At 37.2% G+C, this 13,109-nt stretch overlaps 1 protein-coding gene across 11 annotated transcripts in view; it reads left to right on the top strand.

Moving 5' to 3' along the window:
• Positions 1-13,109, top strand: part of TOP6BL (TOP6B like initiator of meiotic double strand breaks) — a 92,090-nt gene that overhangs the window by 4,817 nt on the left and 74,164 nt on the right. For all 11 annotated transcript variants that reach the window (XM_060019343.1, XM_060019350.1, XM_060019351.1 and 8 more), the window contains one exon: positions 3,218-3,271. In XM_060019343.1, coding sequence (XP_059875326.1) covers positions 3,218-3,271 — 54 coding nt within the window. The remainder of the gene's footprint in view (positions 1-3,217; positions 3,272-13,109) is intronic.

Raw genomic sequence — 13,109 nt, forward strand, 5'->3', positions numbered from 1 at the left:
TTTTGTGTAGCCATTTTAATATTGAAGATGAAAGAAAAAAGCAACATTTTCAGCATATTATGCTTTATTATTTCAAGAAAGGTAAAAACACAACTGAAATGCAAAAAAAAAATTGTGCAGTGTATAGAGAAGGTGCTGTGACTGATTGAATGTGTCAAAAGTTGTTTGCAAAGTTTCGTGCTGGAGATTTTTCACTGGACGATGCTCCACGGTTGGGTAGACCTGTTGAAGTTGATAGGGATCAAATTGAGACATTAATTGAGAACAATCAACATTATACTACACGGGAGATAGCCGACATACTCAAAATATCCAAATCAAGTGTTGAAAGTCATTTGCAGGACTTCCCTGGTGGTGCAGTGGTTAAGAATCCGCCTGCCAATGCAGGGGACATGGATTTGATCCCTGGTCCGGGAAGATCCCACATACCACTGAGCAACTAAGCTTGTGTGCCACACACAACTACTGAATCTGCATTCTAGAGCCCACGAGCCGCAACTACTGAGCCCACGCACTCTAGGGCCCATGTGCCGCAACTACTGAAGCCTGCGTGCAAAGAGCCTATGCTCTGCAACAAGAGAAACCACTGCAATAAGCCCGCACCCAGCAACGAAGACCCAACGCAGCCAAAAATAAATAAAATTAAAACAGAAATCATTTGCACCAGCTTGGTTATGTTAATTGCATTGATGTTTGGGTTCCACATAAGTTAAGCGACAAAAACCTTCTTGACTGTATTTCCGCATGTGATTCTCTACTTAAACGTAACGAATGTTACGTTCCATTTTTAAAACAAATTGTGACAGGAGATGAAAAGTGGGTACTGTACAATAAGGTAGAATGGAAGAGATCGTGGGGCAAGCGAAATGAACCACCATCAACAACACCAAAGGCTGGTCTTCATACAAAGAAGGTGATGTTGTGTATATGGTGGGATTGGAAGGGAGTCCTCTATTACAAGCTCTTTCCAGAAAACCAAACGATTAATTCCAACAAGTACTGCTCCCAGTTAGACCAACTGAAAGCAGCACTCTGAAAAGCATCCGGAATTAGTCAACAGAAAATGCATAATCTTCCATCAGGATAACGCAAGACCGCATGTTTCTTTGATGACCAGGTGAAAACTGTACAGCTTGGCTGGGAAGTTCTGATTCATCCATTGTATTCACCAGACATTGCACGTTCAGATTTCCATTTATTTCGGTCTTTACGGAATTCTTTTAATGGAAATTTCAATTCCCCTGGAGACTGTGAAAGGCACCTGGCCCAGTTCTTTGCTCAAAAAGATAAAAAGTTTTGGGAAGATGGAATTATGAAGTTGCCTGAAAAGTGGCAGAAGGTAGTGGAACAAAACTGTGAATATGTTGTTCAATAAAGTTCTTGGTAAAAATGAAAAATGTCTTTTATTTTTACTTAAAAACTGAAGGAAATTTTTTGCCAACCCAGTAGTTTTTCCTATCAGTAATTGTTGAAGGCTTTAACAAGTATTATTACTGCAGTGTTTCCCAAAATGTGTGCTACAGGATGTTTATATAAATTATGAGAAAGGAGTTATGCAGTCATCTAAACTTGAGGAATGCTGGTTAAAATCAAATGAGTTTTGTTACTTTAGATCTTCTCAGAACCTTTAATATGCAAGAACGGACTGTGAATCTTTAAAAATGGGCTGTAGTATACAGCATTTCCCAAACATATTTGACCTCGTAGCTTTTTAAAAAATCATCTTCTGTAAAGAGAATTTGGGGGAATGCTGTGGCTTTAAAAATATGTGTTCTGTCATCTTTGCATTTGAAGGGTAGCACTTTATTTAATACAGAAAGATTAGGAGCATAGCTGAAAATTTGGGGTTGGATGTGGAGCAGGCAGAATGATTGCTCTCCCTGCACATGTTCACCCAAAGTGACCCATTTTCAACAATTGTTGGTATGATACTTGTTAAAACTAAGAAAGGTTGTTAGAGGGAACAGTGTGATATATGCAGTTGAGAAACATCATGGACACACTGTGAGACATACAGTTTGTGGTTTGTTTCTTGTTGATATTCTAGCTCCTTGCTAATCACTGGTGTCGGCCTGCTACCACCTTCCATCCGTGTCCCAATCACAATCACCCACTCCTTTAGGTCAGAATAAGTGTATCAGTGTGAGGAACACTAAGTTTAAAAAAAAAAAAAAAGATTGTTTTTGTTAAATATTCTATGCTACCTGGGCTCAGGCCTTTTGAAATATGTATCATTTATCCAGAATCATTCAAAATCTGGAGATCTAGAACAATGCTATCTGATAGAACTTTTTGTGATGATGGAAATGTTCTTTATGCTGTTCAGTACCGTAGCCATTAGCCACGCTTGGCTATTGAACACTTGAAATGTGGCTAGTGTGACTGAGGAACAGTTTCTCATTTGATTTAATTTAGTTAGATTTAAATAGCCTCATGTAGCTAGTAGCTACTATATTGGACAGCACACATTTAGAGAATGGTATTGCCTCCCACCCTAGATCAGTGGTTCTTAACCTTTTTTCCCTGCCTGAAGAATACATATTTCTTGAGGGATAGACACATTTCCATTGGTTCTTGTGGCAGTGATTCTTAGATTCTTAACTGTGGGGTCGCATCACTCTGGGGGAAGTCATGTTCTATTTGGGAAAAAAAGCCTCCAGGGGATTCTGATCTTTTCCCCCCTCTTAGGTACCTGCTTCCTCCCTTACTGTCTTTCCCTGAAGAATTATTGCTCTAAGTGCCGGAATGTTCAGATTTAGAACTCTAGGTACAGATAATTCTTACCTGATAGTCTAGTAAAGAGTAAATTTACTAAAGAGTAAATTGGTTAAAAGAAAGGCCAAAAATTTTAATTGAATCTCATACTGGAATATGAGTTATTGGCATGATATACTCTGGTTACTAGCAAGAGTCTGTGGTCTTCCTATGATCCTTTTTTATCAGGAATAGTAATATTCAAAGAGGCAGCCCTGGTGTTTAATATAGGTAAAAAGAGTTGCTATTTGGTTCTCATCTCTAAGAAGTTATTCTGCCCCTGAACAGTTGTAGCCTCATAATACTTCTTTGGTGCCTCCATTTTTACTGACTTCATTAGTAGTGACCATCTTTTAATGTTCTGTATCTATAAACAGTGATTTCAGGCTCCCATATGATTCTTTAGATGAAATCCATTGAATTGCTTTATTTATGATACTTCTTTGTATTCTGTTTCTTACAGTTGCTTCTGCAGGAAGCATTTTTGGCGGTTTGGTCCTCAAGAAGATCCTAAAAGGTAAAGAATTACCCAACTTCCACAAGATTAAATCTCTTCCTGTCAATAAATTTGGTATTTTTGAAACAAATTTAACATATACTGAAAGATAGAGTTGTCAGATTTAGCAAATAAAAATACTGGACACTCACTTAACTTTGAATTTCACATAAACAATGAATACTTTTTTAGTATATTTGCATGTTCCATGCAGCAGTTTATCCTGTAATTTATCTGAAAATCCTGCTGAAAGATGATCTATAAAATTGTACAGATACAGGAAAATTGTATAGACCTAAGACAAGATACCTAGGTCACTGTAGCTTCTCTGAAAAGTCTGTATACAACCTCAGGCAGAATTTTCCCAGATGTAAAATACAATTTTTAGTAAAGTATTTGTTCACATCTACCTAAAAGAAATAATATATGGAGAATGCTTTTACTATAAAAGATTTGGGCTGGTATTAATACTGTTTTCCACATGCCAAGGTTTAGGTTTTAGGAGTTTTAGGAGTTTTAGGTTTAGGAGTTTTCAGTGACCTTAGTTTTAGAAGTTCTTCTTTCCTTTGATTTGAGAATAATCTAAAACCAAAGGACATACATACATTATTTTAAGGAGACCAAAATGATTTGAGAACCATTGTGCTTTCATTTTTATCTTTTATGGTTGTGTGACTTGTAAATATTATCTAATGGGTCTGTCTTTTCCTAATGAGTGGTTAATTTACAAATTTTACAAAACAATTTTTTTAAAAGAAACTTTCCCCAATTAAACCTGGAATATAAATAGATTGTGGTGTTTTTTTTTTAACTTTTTATTTTATATTGGAGTACAGTTAATTAACTGTGGTGGGTTTTTTTTGACTTATGTTTGTCACTGCTTTAAGAAAATATGCTATATATTAAATATAGAAACAATCAAAAAGCTACATTAGAAGGGTATAATGTTATAAAGTAAATGTTTGTGAAATGTATTACCGTTGGACTTTTTCAAATAGCAGGGTTTCTTAATGCTTTTTAAAATACAATCAATTTAAAATTTTAATTTATACCCAGATTTCCAGCAACTCAATTACTGCATAAACCAAAGTACCTTCCTTTATCTTGGTCTTATCAAAGAAAAGAACAAACTATTTTTTTGCAACTCACAATATGAAAGACTAAAGACATAAACATGTAGGAAACAGTTCTACCTTTTGAAACTTCTTATCTGAAGTAATTTTTAGTTTAAGCATGGGGATTTAAAAGTGCTTGCTTGTTAATTTAAGGGTCATCAGGTGTATTCCCTTTAGCCTTTGAAATTGTCTTGGCCCTCTGAATCTACCTTCCAGCTGTCTGTACACTGGATTCCTAATAAACCTCAGCTTTTTGCTCTGTGGTCCTAATTTGTTTAGATTCTGCTTGGTGTGCACACATTTAAAAGCAGTAATTGTGGAGGAAAAGTAATAAAACAAAAAATTGAGATTTTTGTTCTTAGCTCCATAACAGATGTACTGTGGGAGCTTGGGTAGAATGTTCTCCCTGTAGTAATAATCAAAATGATGATTTATTGAGCATTTACTGTGTGCTGAGCTTTGTGCTTGACACAGAGGGGTTACAGTGGTGAATATGATAGATTTGATTTCTCCCCTTAGTGCCATATTTAAGATATCTTAATCATCTGATTATACTGCCTCCCAAAGCCTATGCCTGGAAGAAAGAGAGAGTCAGCTTACTGTCCTGGAGAGTTTGCTGCAATCCTAAGACTTTTAGAAAATCTGAATTCAACTTTAAGAATCATGAGTTGACTGCCTCAAAATCATCTAGTCTATTTATCCATCTTTAGTTCTCTTCCTTTTTGGATTATGCCACTGAGATGATGCAAAGAGTGGAAAGGCATTCTTAATGCCATTGCTCCAGTTAAATGTGTGAAGGTGCTTTGAAAGAAATGAAAATTCATAAAAATAAAAGGGAATATGTTATTAACTCTAGGGAGGAGATAGGAATATTTCCTGCAACTTAAACCTAAACTGCACAATGAGTGGTTAGATCATACATAGTGCTGCTTCTTTGTCTAATATTTGTGAAAGTGCTTTGAAAAAAGTGAAAAGCCATGTAAGTACAAAGAAATGGTTTTATTATCATTGTTAATAATAGGGAGAAGGTATTGAGTATAGTTTATGGAATAACCACCTATTTATTATGCTAATACAAACTTTAGACAGTTTGTGTCATGTTGACTTAGTTTTAATTTGTTATTTTAAAAGCTCAAAGCAATTTTGTGCATATTTATTTAGTCTGTTTTCATATCCTTGTGATGAAGTGGAGGTGGCTAACTTTTTGTACAAAGAGGAAGTAGTGTACATCAAATACACAATAAAAATTGAGTCATTTGCTCATAGTCAATCACATTTAGTAACCGACTTTAGCCTGTCTTCTCTCTAGCTGTTAGGGCTCATGATATTAACTTCCACTTAATAATGCTATTTATTCTTACTAATTAGTAACAAAAATGACTCAGTGAAGCTCACAAAGGAAGCTGTCCAAGACTAAGATTTGAATTCCTTAGCTCCCTGACTTATGTACCATTAATTATGCCTTTATTACTCTTGTTACTTATTTAGCATTCCTATAACATTATTAGCAAACTGCTTTGAATTGGTCTATTCACAAATCTTTACACTATGTAATTAACTTCATCAGGAAGTCTCTGGTGGCTGATTCATTAACCATCAGATTTCCCAGTGCTAAAGAATTATGTATCTGTACAAAATTCATATGCCTCTGAATTCAGTTTGTTAGCTATGTCATCCTCTTCATTGCTCAGTTGATTTCTCTCAGTGCCTAAAAAGAGGTCTGCCCTCTCTTTAGGGGAACTGTACTGTTGTAGAGCCATCCAGCTTCAGTTTTCTTTACTCTTCAATCTATTCTATCAGAGTTGTATCAAGGTACTTTTTCTCTGGATCTGGACCACTTCAGATCAGTTCCTATACAAACAGGCTCATATTTCTGGGTGTTTTATTTATGCTGGATTAATAAATGATGACCAAGATAATCTCCCTGTTTTTCTACCTCTCTAAAAGTTTATGTTCTTTTTAAGTTTTCTTTTGTCTGTGGTACCTCATTGTTTGAACTTTTGTCCAGTAAACCTTTATTGAACCTCTACCTTGCCACAAAAAAGTTATAGTGAGAGGTACCTCTGAAAATAAAACACAGTGTGATAAGTACCATAGTGCTTCTTTGGTAACACAGAGGATATTCTCTAAAGATCAGTCACCAATACGCCTTTCTTCCCTTTATTATTCTGCATCATTATTCTACGTTTACTTCAGATATCTTCTGCTTTTAAGGCTTTAACTATTATTTCTATGTTGATGCGACTTTTTTTGGTCTCTATCTCTAATGTGTTTCTAGCTTTGATTGTCAATTGGACTATTCCATTTGAGGGTTCCTCTGGAATATCATGTGTAACATGTCTCAAATAGGGTTCATTTTCTTAAACTAACTTACTGTGTAATCCCCATTCCTTTCAGTGATACTAACATTTTCATAATTCTCCAGGCTTAAAAGTTTTGGCTTTTTTTGAGGGGAAGGGGAGACTTCTCCTTTTCTTTTCTCCATTATCTAATGTAATTGAATTTTTGGTTAATTTTGCTTTTATAGTGTAGAATTATTATTTATTAAATTATTTATTAATTTAAACACAGCTTTATATTCCTCCCTTAATGACTCCCAATTGCTTATTAGAATAAAACACCTCAGACCCGATTTGAGGCACTCTGTCAATTAGAATAATCTTCTGCACTTTGAAGGATGATGCTCATTAAGATAGATAAACTCTTACGTGTTTAAAAATTCTCATTCCTTTATATTAACATATGTACTACTATTCTGCATCATATAGTTATCCATTTATGTAGAAATCCATTTACATATTCATTTGTTATCCATTTATGTAGAACTAATTCTATCATAAATATCTATTTGGTGAAACGGGATAGTTTTAGCTTGTCCTTCTTGCCCAAATCTAGAAGCTACTTCCTAACATGTCCTTACTTTAGTGAAGAAAAGAAGGAAAAGAAAGGGTAGAAGAGAGTGATGAGTTGGAGGAATGTGAAAAAAGCCATATATATATAGGTCTTTATTTATTTCACTGTTTTTTTGTCTCTCCTAGTCATATTATTTTTACTTGTTTTTTAATCTTATTTTAAATATCTCCTCATTCCCATGTTTATTGACATAATTTAACGCTTTACTAAAATACAGTTTGGCCAATCATTTAAAAAAATGTTCATGTATTTTTCCCAAGTAAGAAAATTTACAACTTTGTTTTCTTCAAAAGACTAGATAGGAATACCAACCCTTGAAAGTGGGGAAGACAGTTTTGCTGTTGATGTACGGTTACATAGTTATGATAGTTCAGCTTTTGCCTCCAAAATGGCATCAGGGAGATTTAAAAAGAAAAATATTTAGTTTTGTCCCTTTTGTTAATTTGTTGGGAATGGAAGTCAGGAGTTGTGCTTTTCATACATTAGAGAGATTGATGTGTCCAGGCTTGCTCAACACTGAGTGAAAAACTCACAATGGTGAACTCTTGGATGTCTGACTTAATATATGTTTTTAAAATCTGGGATGCTCATAGTCAAAAATTTAAAATCTATTATAATTTTCTATCTTACAAGATCAACAACTCTAAATCTCACTACTTATCTAACACTTTTTCTCCTGGGAGCTCGTTTTGTAGACATGACCTCATTCTCGAGAGATAGGTCAGACATAAGTTATCACCATTTCTGTTTCAGAGATGAGGAAACTGAGACTTACCTCAGTCTCCGATATTAAGTTTAGAAGTAAGGGAAGAGCTTGGGGACTTAGGTCATTGGTTATCCTGTGAGTCCACGCTTAACCCTCACGCTTTTGATACATTCTAAATAGTCTCTTGCTGCTAAATTTGCATAACACATGGAAAGATTTTATAACGAGAAGATTGATTGAAGATCAAGAGAAGTTAAAATAAATGAATTTGTCTTCGTTTCTTTAATATTTAAATATGCCCTTTATTGGTTTGAGGAAGTTCTCTTTTAGCCCTGGCTTGCTGAGAGTTTTTATTAGGAATGGATGTTGGATTTTATCGAATGATTTTATGCATTTATTGAGAAGATCATATGATTTTTCTTTTTTAGGCTGTTAATATGGTGAATTACATTGATTTTCAAATGTTAAACCAACTTTGCATTTATGGGATAAATCCCAGTTGGCCATTGATGCATTATGTATCCTTTTTATGTATTGTTGGATTTGATTTGCTGACATTTTTTTTTTTTTTTTTTTTTTTTTTTTTTTTTTTTACGGTACGCGGGCCTCTCACTGCTGTGGTCCCTCCCGCTGCGGAGCACAGGCTCCGGACGCGCAGGCTCAGCGGCCATGGCTCACGGGCCCAGCCGCTCCGCGGCACGCGGGATCCTCCCGGACCGGGACACGAACCCGTGTCCCCTGCATCGGCAGGCGGACTCCCAACCACCGCGCCACCAGGGAAGCCCTGCTGACATTTTATTTATTTATTTAAAAAAAATTTTTTTTAAATAAATTTATTTATTTTGTTTATTTTTAGTTTTGGCTGTGTTGGGTCTTTGTTTCTGCGCACAGGCTTTCTCTAGTTGCGGCGAGTGGGGGCAACTCTTCATTGCGGTGCGTGGGCTTCTCATTGTGGTGGCTTCTCTTGTTGTGGAACACGGGCTCTAGGCACGTGGGCTTCAGCAGTTGTGGCTCACAAGCTCAGTAGTTGTAGCTCGCAGGCTCTAGAGTGCAGGCTCAGTAGTTGTGGCGCACGGGCTTAGTTGCTCCACAGCATGTGAAATCTTCCCGGACCAGGGCTCGAACCTATGTCCCTTGCATTGGCAGGCAGATTCTTAACCACTGCGCCACCAGGGAAGCCTGATTTACTGACATTTAAAAAATAATTTTTCCATCTGTGTTCATAAGAGATATTTGTAGTTTTCTTTTCTTGTAATGACTTTATTTTGGTATCAGAGTAATGCTGACTTTATAAAATGAATTAGGATGTATTCTCTGTTCTTCAATTGTCTAGAAGAATTTCTGTGGAAGGTATTATTTCTTCCTTAAATATTTGGTACGATTCATCAAAGGAAGCCATCCGGGCCTGATTTTTCCTTTGTGGGAAATATATATATATATTTTTTTTGCGGTACGTGGGCCTCTCACCGTTGTCGCCTCTCCCGTTGCGGAGCACAGGCTCCGGACGCGCAGGCTCAGCGGCCATGGCTCACGGGCCTAGCTCCTCCGCGGTATGTGGGATCTTCCCGGACCGGGGCACGAACCCGTGTCCCCTACATCGGCAGGCGGACTCTCAACCACTGTGCCACCAGGGGAGCCCTGTGGGAAATATTTTAACTACAAATTCAATTTCTTTGATGATTATAGAGCTATTCAGGTTATTTTGTTTTTTTGAGTAAGTGTGGGTAGTTTGTACCTTTCAAGGAATTTGTCCATTTCATCTAAGTTGTTAAATTTATTGACATAAAATTGTTCATAATATACCCTTATTATCCTTCCAACACTTGTAGAATCTCTAGCAATATCACCTCTCTCACTCCTGATGTTGGTGGTTTATATTCGTCTCTCTCTCTTACTTTCTCACTTTCTCTTTCTTTAATCAGTCTCGCTAGAACCATATTCTTTCTGTTGTATTCTGTTTCATTGATTTTCACTCTGATCTTTTATTCTTTCCTTTCTTCTGCTTGTTTTGGATCTCGTTTGCTTTTCTGTTTCTAGTTTCTCAAAGTGGAAGCTGTAATCATTGATTTGAGACCATTCTTTTTTACACTGAAGTCATGATATTCTTTTAAATAGTTCTTTAAATAGTTCTAAAATTTAATTATTATTATAATTATAATTAATCTAGAGTTTATGTTTATTTATGATACAAGTTAGGAATCTAATTTAAATCTTTTCCTTTCCCCAATAATTTGTGTTATTATGCTTTCATAAACTAGGGCTCTATATATGCTTGGATCTGTTTCTGGGTGCTCTAGTCTTTATGTCTGTCCCTAGGCTGGTATCATAGAGTCTTATTTCCTAAAGTTTTAGAATTAATCTTGTTGTATGATAGGGCAAATCCCCCCTCCTTATTTTTTTCCAGAATTGCCTTTGGTTTTTAAAACCATTATCTTACTTATGAATTTTTTTAAAATTTATTTTTGGCTGCTTTGGGTCTTCGTTGCTGTGCGCAGGCTTTCTCTAGTTGAGGTGGGTGGGAGCTACTCTTCTTTGTGGTGCACGGGCTTCTTATTGCGGTGGCTTCTCTTGTTGTGGAGCACAGGCTCTAGGTGCATGGGCTTCAGTATATGTGGCACGTGGGCTCAGTAGTTGTGGCTCCCGGGCTCTAGAGTGCAGGCTCAGTAGTTGTGGCGCAGGGGCTTAGTTGCTCTGTGGCATGTGGGATCTTCCCGGACCAGGGCTCGAACCTGTGTCCCCTGCATTGGCAGGCGGATTCCCAACCACTGTGCCACCAGGGAAGTCCCGCCTATGAATTTTATAGTTAGTTAAGTTCCATGAAAAATCTTATTGTGATCTTGATTGTTATTATTCTGAATTTGTAGGTTAATTTGGTAGCAATTAGCATTTTTATAGTATTAAGTGTTTCTGTGAGTTGATATACTTTATCATTTATTTAGATCTTCTTTTTCTTAAAAAAATATGTTATTTAATTTTAATTGTCACAACTGGGAGGTAGGCCCTATAATCTCCAGTATATAGATTCTAGAGAATAAGAGACTTTCCCAAGAGCACCTGGCTAGTAAAGCTGAAGCCTGCCTGACTCCAGAGGCCATTTTGCTAGATTTTATTATTTGTTTGAAATATTTTCTTCTCTCCCTATGGGCTGGGCCATGTAACTTGCTTGGGCCAGTGAAATGCGAATGGAAGTAATATGCACCACCTCCCAGGAGAAGCTTTAAGAGCCAGTGTGTTTTTTGGTCATAGCTCCTTTTCTTCTGCTGTGAGGCTAGGATGCCAGGCTAGGATGCCTATGATGGAAGGTGCTCCTTTAGCCTGGATTCTGCTTTGGAATGACTCCTTTCTGTGCTTGCCTGGCATGCCTCTTAATTGGTTTCTAGAGTTCTCAAAAAGGCAATTTGATATTGTTGTTAAGTTTGGTATCTCCAAGGGAGAGTGAGGGCCTGAGACTTGCTCTTCTGCCATCTTGCTGACGTGATTCCTATTTAGATCTTCTTTTATGTTAACACTTCTTTATGTTAACACTTCTTTTCATAAGTCCTAGACGTCTTTTGTTGTATTTATTCCTAATGTCTTATAGTTTTTATTGCTATTGTGAGTGGTATTCATTTTTTCAATATTACTGACTTGAACTGTTAAAATTTTGATAATTTATCTGTAGGTTCTGTTGGATCTTCTATAAGGACAATCAAAGCATTTCTAAATTCTTACCATTTTTTTTCTTTTCATTTTCACTTCTTTTATGGCTTATTTCTTTTCCTTGTCATATTGCATTAGATAGAACAATATTAGTATTGGATAGAAGAGCACAGGTGATATTAGGCATCTGCGTCTTGCCTTCCTTCAATGATATTACTTAAAATTCTACCATACAGGGCTTCCCTGGTGGCGCAGTGGTTAAGAATCCGCCTGCCAATGCAGGGGACACGGGTTCGAGCCCTGGTGCGGGAAGATCCCACATGCCGTGGAGCAACTAAGCCCGTGTGCCACAACTACTGAGCCTGCGCTCTAGAGCACGCGAGCCACAACTACTGAAGCCCGTGTGCCACAACTACTGAAGCCCGTGCGCCTAGAGCCTGTGCTCTACAACAAGAGAAGCCACCACAATGAGAAGCCTGTGCCCCGCAACAAAGGGTAGCCCCCGCTCACTGCAACTAGAGAAAGCCTGCGTGCAGCAGCGAAGACCCAATGCAGCCAAAAATTAAATAAATGAATAAATAAATAAATGAATAAAAATTTCTACCATACAGTATGATTTTACTATAGTTTTTTGATATTTGCTCCTTGTCAGGTTAAGGAATTTCTCTTCTTTTTTTTTTTTTTTTTTGCGGTACGCGGGCCTCTCACTGCTGTGGCCTCTCCCGTTGCGGAGCACAGGCTCCGGACGCGCAGGCTCAGCGGCCATGGCTCACGGGCCCAGCCGCTCCGCGGCATGTGGGATCCTCCCAGACCGGGGCACGAACCCGTGTCCCCTGCATCGGCAGGCTGACTCTCAACCACTGCACCACCAGGGAAGCCCGGAGTTTCTCTTCTTAATTTGCCAGTAGTGTTTGTTATAAATGAGTATTGTATTTTCAAAAGTGCTTTTTCTACATCTTTTGGGATTATGATGTGTTTTTTTAAGTCTTTAATCTATTAATATGATGAGTTATGGTGATAGACTTTCTGATAAAAAACACCCTTGCTGGTTGTTTTCATTATATAATTGTTACATATCCTGGATTTAACTTTTGCATCTATATTCCTAGTGAGATTGGTTTATATTGTCCTTGTCTTATTTTGGTACCAAGATTATACTAGCTTTGTAAAATGAGTTGAGTAGGTTTATCCATTTCTGTTCTCGAACTTTTTGTATCTGTTCTCTGAAAATTTGGTAAAACTACCCTGTAAAAAAATCATTTGAACCTGGTATTTTGGGGGTGTGGGAGGTGAAGAAGGAATTATTTTTGATAACCAACTTGCTTTCTTTAATAATGTTTGGCTTAAGTTTTCTATTTCCCCTAGAGCCAATTTTGGAAATACAGTTGATCCTTGAACAACATGGGGGGTTGGGCCACCGACCCCACACACAGTCAAAAATCTGCGTACTGTTATCTCTGCCTCAAAAACAAATGCATTGATAAAC

Source organism: Delphinus delphis, chromosome 8, assembly GCF_949987515.2.
Source record: "Delphinus delphis chromosome 8, mDelDel1.2, whole genome shotgun sequence".
NCBI lineage: Eukaryota > Metazoa > Chordata > Mammalia > Artiodactyla > Delphinidae > Delphinus > Delphinus delphis.